We start from the raw sequence: 12,276 nt of genomic DNA on the forward strand, positions 1-12,276 counted from the left end.
ATTCCCTTTCAGAACGTTTCTCTTAAGACATGTAATAGATACACAGCAAACACTGGTTAATGTTACTCATTCCTACAGGAGAAATACAATGATCAATAACGTACATTTCTAAAGTACCGATTCAAATACAAACAAAGCAATATAACTCTCCTTGGATGGTAGGAACGTGTTATCCATTTTTAGAGATTACATATATTAACCCATTGACAACAGGTATATGACTGTCAAATATACCATTTTGAAAAAGTAAGAGGGGCTGTTACAACTGCATATGCTAGCAAGTTACCACACATCTATCACAGATACAGGCAATTATACAGAACTCCCCTCCCAATTCATTCCTCCCTCCAGAAGCATCTTATTCTCTTGCTAGGTTAGTTCCTGCTCCCTTGTCTAGGACGACTCAAAGGTATCACTCGAGTTTTACCTGCTCCTGTACATCTTCAAACTCTGAGCTGAGAAGCTCTATGAAGATAGGGACAGCTCCTGCTTGAATCACAATCCGAGTCTGATGGGAATTTCCAGAGGCAATGTTTGTCAGCACCCAAGCAGCTTCAAACTAGAACATGAAATACAGGGGCAACATTCACTAGCAGCATTCAGTAGCATACACAAGTAGCAAGAAGTGTAAATATCTTCTATAAAAAATGAACATTACAGAAAATTATTATGTAACTAAACTAATTGGGCTAAATTTGCAAACATTTTCAAGAATAGGGATGTAATTTAAATATATTAATGAGAGATGATTTACAGAAACAATATAAATTTTCATGGCATCTCAGCCACCATTTATTTTTGTTATGAAGTTCTACAGAAGCTTTTACTTTGTTCCATTCCCTTTCCTCTTTGCCAAAGGGACCTATATACAAGAATGGAACCTTTATATAAGAGTTTTCACACAGGGATAATTCTCAGAGCCTCTCAAGTCTCCCCGTCCAATGCACGGGTCAGCCGTCTACCCGAACATGCACTCAGAACCAGAGATGGAAAAATAAGTCTGCTTGATACAAGCTTATTGATACATGGAAGAAAGAATCTATTAGGAACAAATCTATTAGATTTTAGAATCTATTAGGAACGAATATTAAGATTTTGCTAACAGCTTTCCGTGGTGTTTCCTTCTAATTACAACTTGATACTACTCTACAATAAGGAGTATAATATTTCTTTAGTTACCCCTGTATCACTGCTAGGATTTATTAGTGCATGATGTATTTATTTAAACACAAACACACACACACATGCACGCACACTTAGTTAAATTAAGATCTTGAATTAACAAAATCCACATAATTAAACATTACAAATATTTTAAATAAAAACAATATTATTTAGGTTAAAATGTATGGTTTCGTAAAACATTTACCAGAAATGTTTACTGTGTCAATGGAAATGTCCCACCCACCACAATTTGATTTGATTCCCAAAGTCATATGGAAATGACTATATTTGCACTAGCACATTGCTGCAGTGTGCTAGTGCATGAATCAAAATAAGATTATCTAGAAACCAATTTACAGTACAACCAAAGAATGATAGTTGAAATGCAAAAAAGAAAACAGCATCAATAGCTGAAAAGTAAACAAGATGTTACAAATTGTTCCAATTTTAACATTAGTAATGAATTTTTAAATATAAATTATTCTTTATTCTTCAATAATATCCCTTAAAAGGTTAATTTGCTTGACAATACCACTATTCATGGCTTCAGTACTACGGATCTATCCTGCAACAGTCACTAACCTGCACATTAGAATTAATGATTAAATCAAATATAGTAAAGGCATACACAGATAAAGATATAGTAAAGGCATACACATACGGGGATAAAATCAGGGCTCAGCAAGTAAGAGAAAGGTCTGTTTTCAAACTGCAATTTTTAACTTTGTTAATAATTTGCATTTGCAACTTTCTTAAAATAAATGTGCATTGTTCTGTGACAAACAGGATAGGCTGCAGTGAGGCTTCTGGTATTTGTGATGTCAGACTGCAATTGATATCTTCAGTGAACTAGGAAGCAACAAGGAGAGTTCACAGAACAGGGGAGGATAATTTCTTTAAAGAGAGACAGTTAAGATTAAAATTTATTTACATTCCTGTAATTTTTCTTCTCTGAATTGGGCACTTGGTGCTCCATCATCTATTATAACTGGGTTACTTTTACTCATCTTCCAAGCAGAGACTCTCCTCTTTTTTAAACACACCCCCTCACCCTCTAGCTTTACAATGTACAGCCATCTAGTGGAGCTGCTCAGAGCACGGATAGCCTCTCCAACTCCACCACCAAATGCACAACCTGAGAAGAAGTTATATGGCCTGACTAATAAACATTATGAATGATTAAGCAATCTCCTGGCAACGTACTTTTACTTATTCACTTATTGTAGAACAAAATTTAAAAGAGACTTACAGCAAAGCCAGAATCCAGTATGAGGGAATCAAGATTTTCCATCTTTCTACAGAAAAGATAGATAGCTACATCTATTGCTAGTGTCCCAGTCTATGATTTGCCTCCGGAAGAAACAGGAATACTCCCCCCTTACACTACCCCCTGCCCCCGCAAAAAAAAATCTTAAAAAATGTAGGGGATGATAGCAGTGATGAAGACCAGAGTTCGGCATGAGCATTCATGCTGGAATCTCATGAAGTAATGCTGTTTGTGCTTTAAAGTTTTGCTGAATTGGTTTTACATCTTGCAACAAAATGATGCACTCTCCTCCCTTGATGCAGACATTTTAGTGCAGAATCACAGCCCTCTGATTTGTCCACTGAACCTCTCAGGTTCACGGCATAAGAACTAAACACTCAGCAATAGCACTTCAATGAAAGCTGCTGTCAGATTCAATAAGATGGCAGGGTAGGCTGATCTGGCATGAAAGGAAAGTGGAAGGAGATGCACCTCAACCTGAAGTGTTCGACTGTTTTAGTGGTCTACTGACACATGCAGGCTGACAGTATTGGCTAGGCTGATTGTTAAGAAAAGCAATCAGCAAGTGTGGTAAGAAGGCAGTCTGGATTAGACTACATTGACCAATGAGGCCAAACAGAAAACAAAAGATCTATTGGCACTGACAGATTAGCAGTGTGGGCTAGGTCACTTTGCTGCATATTATGAAAAACAGAGAAAGCAATTGTAAAATGGAGGACTAGTTTAGGCCACACAGATACATCCCCTTATCACCCTTAGGGTGCCAGGGGAATAGAGGGTTAACTGTCACCAGCAGGCTGCAGTCTAGGCCAGACTGCTCTGCTGACTCAATGAGACAAAACCAGAGTGAGGAGTGATTGAAATATGAAGAAATGGCAGGCCAGGCCATGCTGCATAAACCCACTTCTGAAGCAGAGGTCTGGGGAACAAATATCTTTGCACATAAACCTGAGCCTTCTCTGATGTAATGGTAATTGGTACTAAGTATGGGGAATGGAACCATTCAAGTATGGGGGGGGGGGGTTTGTTCGTTTCTTTTAAACTGGAGGAGAGAGTTCAAGATACCAACAAGGACTAGCTAAGCCTCTTTGGGTATGTCTACACAACAAAAAAAACACCCATGGTTGGCCCGTGCCAGCCGACTTGGGTTTGCAGGGCTTGGGCTGCGGGGCTGTTTCTTCGCTGTGTAGACTTCCGGGCTCTGGCTGGATGCTGAGCTCTGGAACCCTGCGAGATGGGAGAGTCCAAGAGCTCAGGCTCCAGCCCAAGCTCAGAACTTCACACTGCAATGAAACAGCCCCACAGCCCAAGTCAGCTGGCACAGGCCAGCCACAGTTTTTTCTTTACTGTGTAAACATACCCTTTCTGGAACATCTGGGGCAACACACCTAGTTACTATGGCAGGCTGAAATTGATAGGGCATCCTGCACAGTAGGTTACAACTCCTGGATACCATAATTCATCCCAGATTGTTTTTTTCAAAATACCAACTCCTGCTACTTAATTTCTACTCCAAGCAACTAAAGACTTGCCTGCTAAGTTGCTGCTGTTTGAGTCAGCCCTTGTTGCCAGGTTTCACCTTGGCGAAGGGCATGAGTAAACAAGGAGCTACTGGCTAGGAAATTTTGCAAAGCTGTCCAAACTTTCTATCCCAAGCAGCCAAAAGTTTGCCTGACATACTACTGCAGAGTGGGAGAGGTGGTGCATTACTGTACAGCTGGGCTGCAAGCAGAAGCCCCTTTGATCTTAGCTGGGTCTGCTACATTGTGAACAAGGACAAAACAGGTAATATCTGGCAGACTCCTGTTCTCAAAAACCCTCTGCCAACTGGGGGCATCAAGACGAAAAAATAAAAGTAACAGAAAAAGCTCTTGCCTGGAGACAGAGAGTTATAGCGAAATCTTCTGTTTCTTCAAGTGAGGCAATCATTTATCTGAACAGCTTCTCTCGCTAGTAACTACATTGTGAAGCTAGAGGGAAGTCTTCCTCTATTTTTGGTTATTTGGGGGGGAGGAGGAGAAGAGGAGGAAGACAAGAGCTCCTTGCTCAGAAGATGAGGAATAAGTCAGGTGTAATAGGTTTCAGAGTGGCCGCCATGTTAGTTTGTATCAGCAAAAAGAATGAGGAGTACTTGTGGCACCTTAGAGAGACTAAGAAATTTATTTTGAGCATAAGCTTTCATGGGCTAAAGCCCACTTCATCAGATGCATGCAGCTGAAAATACAGTAGGAAGATAGATATAGATATATACAGAGAACATGAAAAAATGGATTTTGCCACATCAACACTAATGAGACTAATTGATTAAGGTGGGCTATTATCAGGAGAAAAAAAAACTTTTGTAGTGATAATCAGGATGGCCCATTTCAAACAGTTGGCAAGATGTGAGCAACAGTAAGGGGAGAATTAACATGGGGAAATAGTTTATAGTTTGTATAATGACTCATCCACTCCCAGTCTTTATTCAAGCCTAATTTAATGGTGTCCAATTTGCAAATTGATTCTATTTCTGCAGTTTCTCGTTGGAGTCTGTTTTTGAAGTTTTTTTGTTGAATAATTGAGACTTTTAGGTCTGTATTTCAGTGACCAGAGAGGTTGAAGTGTTCTCCGACTGGTTTTTGAATGTTATAATTCTTGATGTCTGATTTGTGTCCATTTATTCTTTTGCACAGAGACTGTCCGGTTTGGCCAATGTACATGGTAGAGGGGCATTGCTGGCACATATCACATTGGTAGATGTGCAGGTGAACGAGCCTCTGATAGTGTGGCTGATGTGATTAGGTCCTATGATAGTGTCCCCTGAATAGATATGTGGACAGAGTTGGCAACGGGCTTTATTGCAAGGATAGGTTCCTGGGTTAGTGTTTTTAATGTGTGGTGTGTGGTTGCTGGTGAGTATTTGCTTCAGGTTGGAGCGCTGTCTGTAAGCAAGGACTGGCCTGTCTCCCAAAATCTGTGAGAGTGAGGGATCATCCTTCAGGATAGGCTGTAGATCCTTGATGACAAACATCTACAAAATCTCTGTCAAGCTTTCTTACAACTACAATACCCACCTGCTGAAGTGAAGAAACAGATTGACAGAGCCAGAAGAGTACCCAGAAGTCACCTATTACAGGACAGGCCCAACAAAGAAAGAAACAGAACGCCACTAACCGTCACCTTCAGCCCCTAACTAAAACCTCTCCAGCGCATCTTCAAGGATCTAGGGCCTATTCTGAAGCATGATACCTCATTCTCAGAGATCTTGGGAGACAGGCCAGACCTCGCTTAGCCCACGAAAGCTTACGCTCAAATAAATTTGTTAGTCTCTAAGGTGCCACAAGTAATCCTCGTTCTTTTTCCAGGTGTAACAGATCATGGAGCACCTGATGTCCCACAGGGAAAAAACGTATCTCTACCCTCTACCGACCAGTGTATGGGATGTTTAACACATTTATAGGCTTAACTTAGTTTGCATTTTGCCTTCAATGCTCAGTATAGATTCAATCACAGGAGATGTAATTTGCACAGTAGGGGAGCCAAAATTTTGCCCAATTTAGGGCTGCATTTACAATGTGTCAGGATGTGGAGGACTGCATCTACGCATAACGAAGCACTATTTCACCTATTCTTATCTTACATACAGAAAAGTGGTCCATGGAGATTACAAATTCCAATCTGAAGAAGTTATTCACCTTGTGCAGTAATGATGGTTCTTCGAGATGTGCCCCCCTATGGATGCTCCACTGTAGGTGTATCTGTGTCCCTGCGCTGCTGATTGGAGAATTTTGGTAGCAGCGTCCATTCAGCTCACGCATGCACTACCTCCCCCTTGTGGTCTGCCATGAGTCTAACCAGCACTGTGCAGGCGAACCCTCCTCAGTTCTGTCTCTACTGCAGAGTGTATTGTGAGAACTCCAAAGGAGAGTGGAGGAAGGTGAGTCATGGAGCACCCATAGGGACACACACCTCAAAGAACCACTGTTACTGCACAGGGTGAGTAACTTCTTCTCTTCTTCAAGTAGTGTCCCTATGAATGCTCCACTGTAGGTGACTCCCAAGCAGTATCCTCCACTGAAGGCTGGGGCTTTGGAGTCAAGTCTGTGATGGATGACAGTACCGTGGCATCTTCAGCAGAGTCCCCAAGATGTTAGTGTTCTGCAAAATGTATGTGCAGATGCCCAGGTAGATGCTCTGCAGATTTTTGATACAGGGATACCCTTGGAGAAGGCGACAGATCTCGCAGAATGTGTGCAGATTATAAATGAGAGTACAAAATGGCAAATCTGATAGAGTTGGATACAGTCCAAGACCCATTTATAGAGTCTTTGAGCTGAAATCACTGGGCTTCTAGACTTGTCCACGATGGAGAGGAAGTGTCTTGGAGATTTTCTAAAAACCCTTGTCCTATCCAAATAAAAGGTCAAAGCTCTCCTTACACTGAGCATATGGAAGATGGCTTCTCTATTATACTGGTGAGGTTTGAGATAAAAGGCTGGAAAATGAATGAGTTGGTTCACGTGAAATGTGGAAGTTACTTTGGGAGTGAACTTCGGATGTGGTCTAAATGCGACTGTCAGGAAAGAATACTGTGAAGAGGGAATGCGCCATTAGGGCAGCTCTCTCCCTATCCTTCTTGCCAACATAATGGCGGTAAGGAATGCCATCTTCATGGAAAGATGAGTTAAAGTGCAAGTGGCCATGGGTTCAAAGGGCAGTCTAGTCAGTCCTTTCAATAGTAGATTGGGATCTCATTGTCTGGTAGGAAGCCTAGATTGTGGAAAGAAGTTTGATACGGCCTTGAAAAACCTCTTTATAGTCGGTGAGAAAAAAACGGAGTACTCTTCTACCTACTGGTGGAAGGTCACTATTGCTGCTAAGTGTACTTTCAGCCAGCTAAGACAATCCTGATTTCTTGAAATTCAGCAAATAGTCTAGGACTACGGGTAGAGTGACTGTATCCAGGGTGACTCTTTGGACTGGCATCAGATCCAGAATCTAGTCCACATCTGTAGGTAAGTACGAGGGGTAGTCACTTTCCTGTTGTGTAATATCACTTCCTGTACCTCTTCAGAGCATGATGTTTCTATATGCTGGAACCATAAAAGAGCAGGCTTTGAGCCATAATATCTGTAGGTTGGGATGGAGAGTACATCTCATTCTGGGAAAGGGGGTAAGAAGTGGTTGGAAGAGTCATTGGTGGACACAGCACCAGCTGTGCCAGCTAAGGGTACCATGACTATCTTGGCCAGGTGGAAGCAATCAGTATGATTGCTTTTTCTCTTTTTATTTTCAAAAAGACTTTCAGCAATAGAGGAAATGCGTAAATAAGGCCCTTCTCCCATGAGAGAAGGAGAGCATCCCCCATGAACTGCTGGCTGATGCCCGCTCTGGAGCAGTACTATGCACATTTCTTGTTCTGGTAAGTAGCAAAGAAGTCTACTATTAGTGCCCCCCATTGTCAGAGTCAGTCATGGAGTATCACTGAGTCTATCTCCCACTTGTGGTCATGTGGGAATTTGTGGCTGAGACTGTCCACTGTTGTCTTGAGTACTCCTGGTAGGTAAGCCACTGATATTGTAACATTGTGGGAAATGCACCAGTTTCAGAGTTTTAATGCTTCCATACAAAGAGAGGGCAACCTAGCACCTCCTTGATGGTTTATGGAATACTTGCACATTATATTGTCCATCATGACTATGGCTCTTTGTTTGTCACAGATTCCATGGATTTCCATGACTTCTGCAGCAGCCTGGATGGCCTGGGAGTCGCCTGAGCAGCTCAGGCAGCCCCTGGAGCAGTCGCACTGGCTGCTGCTGGGGCAATGTCGGGCCCCCCCACCCCTCAGCAGTAGGAGTTGGGAGGGGCTCAGGGCTGGGGTGCAGGGCCGCGCTTACCGGGGGCTGAGGGCCCTCTCTGGAAGGGCGACAGGGAATCCCCTTCCTCAGCTCCTGGTTCTATGTGCCTCCTCTGCCTGCAGGCACCACCCTCGGTTTCTAGCCAATGGGAGCTGCAAACTGGGGCTTGGGGTGGAGCTGAGGCAGCACTGTGCAGGGGTGGTTTGATTTTGGTGAGCATCAACAGGAGTTTGTCTGTCTATGTTGTCTTTGTTCAGTCTCCAAACTGAAATGAACTATGCTTGGAGACATTTCATGCAAAGTCTGGCATGAGCTATCACTGATGTGCCCCAGAAGCTGAAGGCAATGTCTGGCCAATATCTGAGGGCTGGATGGCACTGTCTTTATAAGCGTGGCGAGACTGAGGAATCTGTGTTGTGGGAGGAGCACTCTCGCTCAGAGCAGAGATCAGCTCCTATGAATTCTAGTCTATGTATCGGCATTAATGTTGATTTTTGTGCATGGATTTGTAGGCCCAGATTCTTGAATAGATCCAGAGTGGTATGGATAACTTGCTAGGCTTCGAAGGAATGCCCCCTGAGGAGACAATCATTCAGGTAAGGTAGAGCATAATGCCCTGGGAGTGTAGGTGGGCTGCCATCACAGAGAGGACCTTGGAGAATACTTGGGGGGCCAATGAGAGGCCAAAAGGGAGTATCCTGTACTGGTAGTGGTCCTGGCCTAGGGTGAATCTGAAATATCTTCTCTGACATGGTATGATCGAAATGTGGAAATAAGCATCTTGGAGGTTGAGGCTGTGAACCAGTCTCCTTTTTCTAACATTGGAATAATCATCGCCAAAGTGACCACCTTGAAAATATTTTTCTGCCAAAAAGATTAAGGTGCTTCCAGTCTCAGTAATAGAAGGTGGATTTCAGGTGATGCTGACAGCTTCTTGAATTTACCACATCCACAATGATCAAATTGGGAGGGAAGGGACGCGCAGCTGAGAGAAGAGAAAGTCTGTATCTTTCACTGGCAGGTAATAATTTATATTGTCCTGCTTACATGTTGGCAGAACCAATGCTGGGGTCTGCCATATGAGTTTTGCAGGTTCCAAGGTGGCCTTGTTATTAGGAAGGGCTACTCTGAACAATGCAGAGGAGTGCAGAATGTCCAATAGGCTTATGGTGTGACCTGGTAACCTCTTGTAATGGTAGTTGTAATGCATCTGCCACCCTCCGAGCTAGCTCCTAGAAAAGCTTGAAGTAATCTGCCAACGACAGAGGGGAGGTATCACTCTCTCATCTGGCAATGAAGATGAGAAGTTGGTCTGCTGGGTAATATCCTCCTTGACTTCAGGCTCTTGTTCCTCTCCTAACTGTTCAGGGGGCTCAGACATCCTCAACACAGCAGCTGAAGGAGGGGTCTAATGGGTTCCTGATAGGCCAAGCTAGAGCCACGGGAGGCCCGGTGTCTATATGCCTGCCAAGGGTCACAGTAAGGCCACTGAGAGGGTGAGAAGGGCCTAGGGTTGCCAATTGTCTAATTACACAAACCCAAACACCCTTGCCACTCCCTCTTCCCTGCCCCTTACCCAAGGCCCCACCCCACTCACTCCATTCCCCCTCCCTCTGTGGCTCGCTCTCCCCCACTCTCATCTCACTTTCACCATGCTGGGGCTGAGGGGCTTGGCGCGCTGGTGGGGGCGAAGTGTGTGGGCTCTGGGCTGGGGTACAGGTGCAGAAGGGAGTGCAGAGTGCAGGCTCTGGCTGGGAGGTGCTTACCTCAGGCTGCAGCACAACAGGGCTAAGGGAAGCTCCCTGCCTGCCCTGGTCCCAAACTGCTCCTGCAAGTGCCACCCCCGCAGCTCCCACCAGTCGCAGTTCCCAGCCAATGGGAGCTGCAGAGTCAGTGCTCAGAGTGGGGACAGCATGCAAAGCCCCCTAGCCTCTCCAGGGGCCGCAGGGACAAGCTGGCCACTTCCGGGAGTGGCACAGGGCCAGGACAGGCAGGAAGCCTGCTTTAGCCCCGCTGCATTGCTGGACTTTTAGTACCTAAAATCTCCCGGTTTGGTTTCAGTAGCCTCCGGGAGATGGGGCCTGATTCCAGGAGACTCCTGGCAAAATAAGAAGGCTTGGCAACCCTAGAAGGGCCCCAGAGAGAATGGTACCACGGCAGCCCATACCAAGGAGGCTGGGGGTCAGATGGGTAGTACAGCTAAGGTCCATGCTGAAAATGAGTACTGTAGGGTAGATGAGAGGCGTTGTGGGAGATTATGTCCTCTTGTTCATTGCCTAACTCAGCACTCAAAAATGGGGGTGCATGGCATGTCATCACTAGCAAGTCTGGAGCTTTGGATGGACTCGGTAGCGGGGCCCTGTAACAACCAGAGGTGAATCCAGTTTGTCAGACAAAAGGTCTGTCACATGCCAGAAGTCTGACAGTGCTACAGTCAGTGTAACCAGTAGCGTTTGGCAGAACTGAGACATATGCACTGAAGGAGCTGGTGATGCCGTCCTGATCGCAAGGTTCACTGGTGCATGGCATGCAGACAACGGTATCAACGTTGATGTCTGCACTGAAGGAGCCTTCCCTGTGATGGATTCTCTAGTTTTCTTGCACTGAGGCAGTACCAGGGATTCTTTGCTAGTGCCCGTCGGGTCCTTAGGTAGCCAAACATGTTCTGTCAGGGTAGTACTGTGTGAGCTCTTGGAACCAGATTTAGATGGCTTCAATGATGTCAGTACCGATGATACTGAGGGGGCCAGAGATACTTTTCGGCTCGGTCAGGACTTGCTGTGAGGATTCACAGGCCTTTTCATAGAGGTCTTGTGACAGTAGCTCATGGTTGACTTTTTAAGCTCATCTCCCTTAGATATAGAGTTGTGGTGAGGATTCTCGCCATTCGGAGCCTCGGTGCGGTTTAAAGGGTGGTTGGAGGGCCACTTCCATTAGGAGAAGCTTGAGTCTCAGTTCTCTATTCCTTCTGGATCTGGGTTTCAGTTGTTGGTCAAAACCACACTTCTGTGGGATATGGTTCTTTCTCAAGCAGCAGACGCACTGTGAATGTCACTCAGTCACTGGACAGATTCTTTGCAAATGAGACACTTCTTGAAGCCCAGTGAACCAGGCATACCCCCGTCCATGAAAGGCGGTAGGGCAAAGAAAAAGTTTAACATAAAGGGGTTTTTTTTAGCTATATAAATAAATAAAAAGTGAAAAGTGAAAGAAGAAAAGGGAGCTCTAAAAAGATTAAAGAAACAATTAATAATTCTATAGAATGCAATGATCCACCAACAGTCAGCTAAAGCTCCAACTCTAGCCATGGGCAGCTGAGAAGAGTTCACATGCGCAACGCTGGTTAGCCTCTTGACAGACATGGGGGGCGGGGAGGAGGAGAAGAATGAAAGACAGCACATGCACAGGTCAAATGGACGCTGCTACCAAAATTATCTGATCAGCAGCAGAGGGATGCAGATACACCTACAGTGGAGCATCCATCAGGATACTGCTCAAAGAAGAAGCAGTGTTTCCCATTACAGTGGAGGCCACCTAATGCAAGAGTATTGTGTGAAGAGATCCTAATATATCACACTCTTCTATTACAGAGGAAAGAAACTCTGGCCTGTACTGAAGAACTCCATAAGGCAGCATTTAACCTGCACACTGCACTGAAAAAGTACCTGTTATATGAATTTTGAAAGAAGATTTATTCTACCCCACTTATTTTATTAAATTCAACTACCATTAATCTGTGTAGACTTGGTACAGTTAGGCCAGATTTCCTTCCTTTCCCTCTATTTTCTACTGCCCAGGAAAAAATTCCAGCTACAATGAACCAGAGTGAAAGTGAAAGGAATTCCCAAGGCACAGACTTGTGACAAGAGAGATTAACTTCTATTCTAAACCATAATCACATTTCCAAAACTAACTCAAGAAAAGTTACAGATTTCCTACCTTTATCACCTTGGAAGTTATCTATATTCAGGTCTAAATTTTTCATTCTGGACCGGCATAAAAACAGTT

The 12,276-nt window shown here is 44.3% G+C and overlaps 1 protein-coding gene across 11 annotated transcripts in view; it reads right to left on the reverse strand.

Moving 5' to 3' along the window:
- Positions 1-12,276, reverse strand: part of LOC115635895 (importin subunit alpha-5) — a 132,527-nt gene that overhangs the window by 90,787 nt on the left and 29,464 nt on the right. For all 11 annotated transcript variants that reach the window (XR_003996730.1, XR_003996733.1, XM_030535224.1 and 8 more), the window contains one exon: positions 428-559. Coding sequence is in view for 9 of the 11 variants with exons in the window: in XM_030535224.1 (XP_030391084.1) it covers positions 428-559 (132 nt within the window). In the remaining 2 variants the exon portion in view is untranslated. The remainder of the gene's footprint in view (positions 1-427; positions 560-12,276) is intronic.

The sequence above is a fragment of the Gopherus evgoodei genome, chromosome 1 (assembly GCF_007399415.2).
Source record: "Gopherus evgoodei ecotype Sinaloan lineage chromosome 1, rGopEvg1_v1.p, whole genome shotgun sequence".
Taxonomy (NCBI): Eukaryota; Metazoa; Chordata; order Testudines; family Testudinidae; genus Gopherus; species Gopherus evgoodei.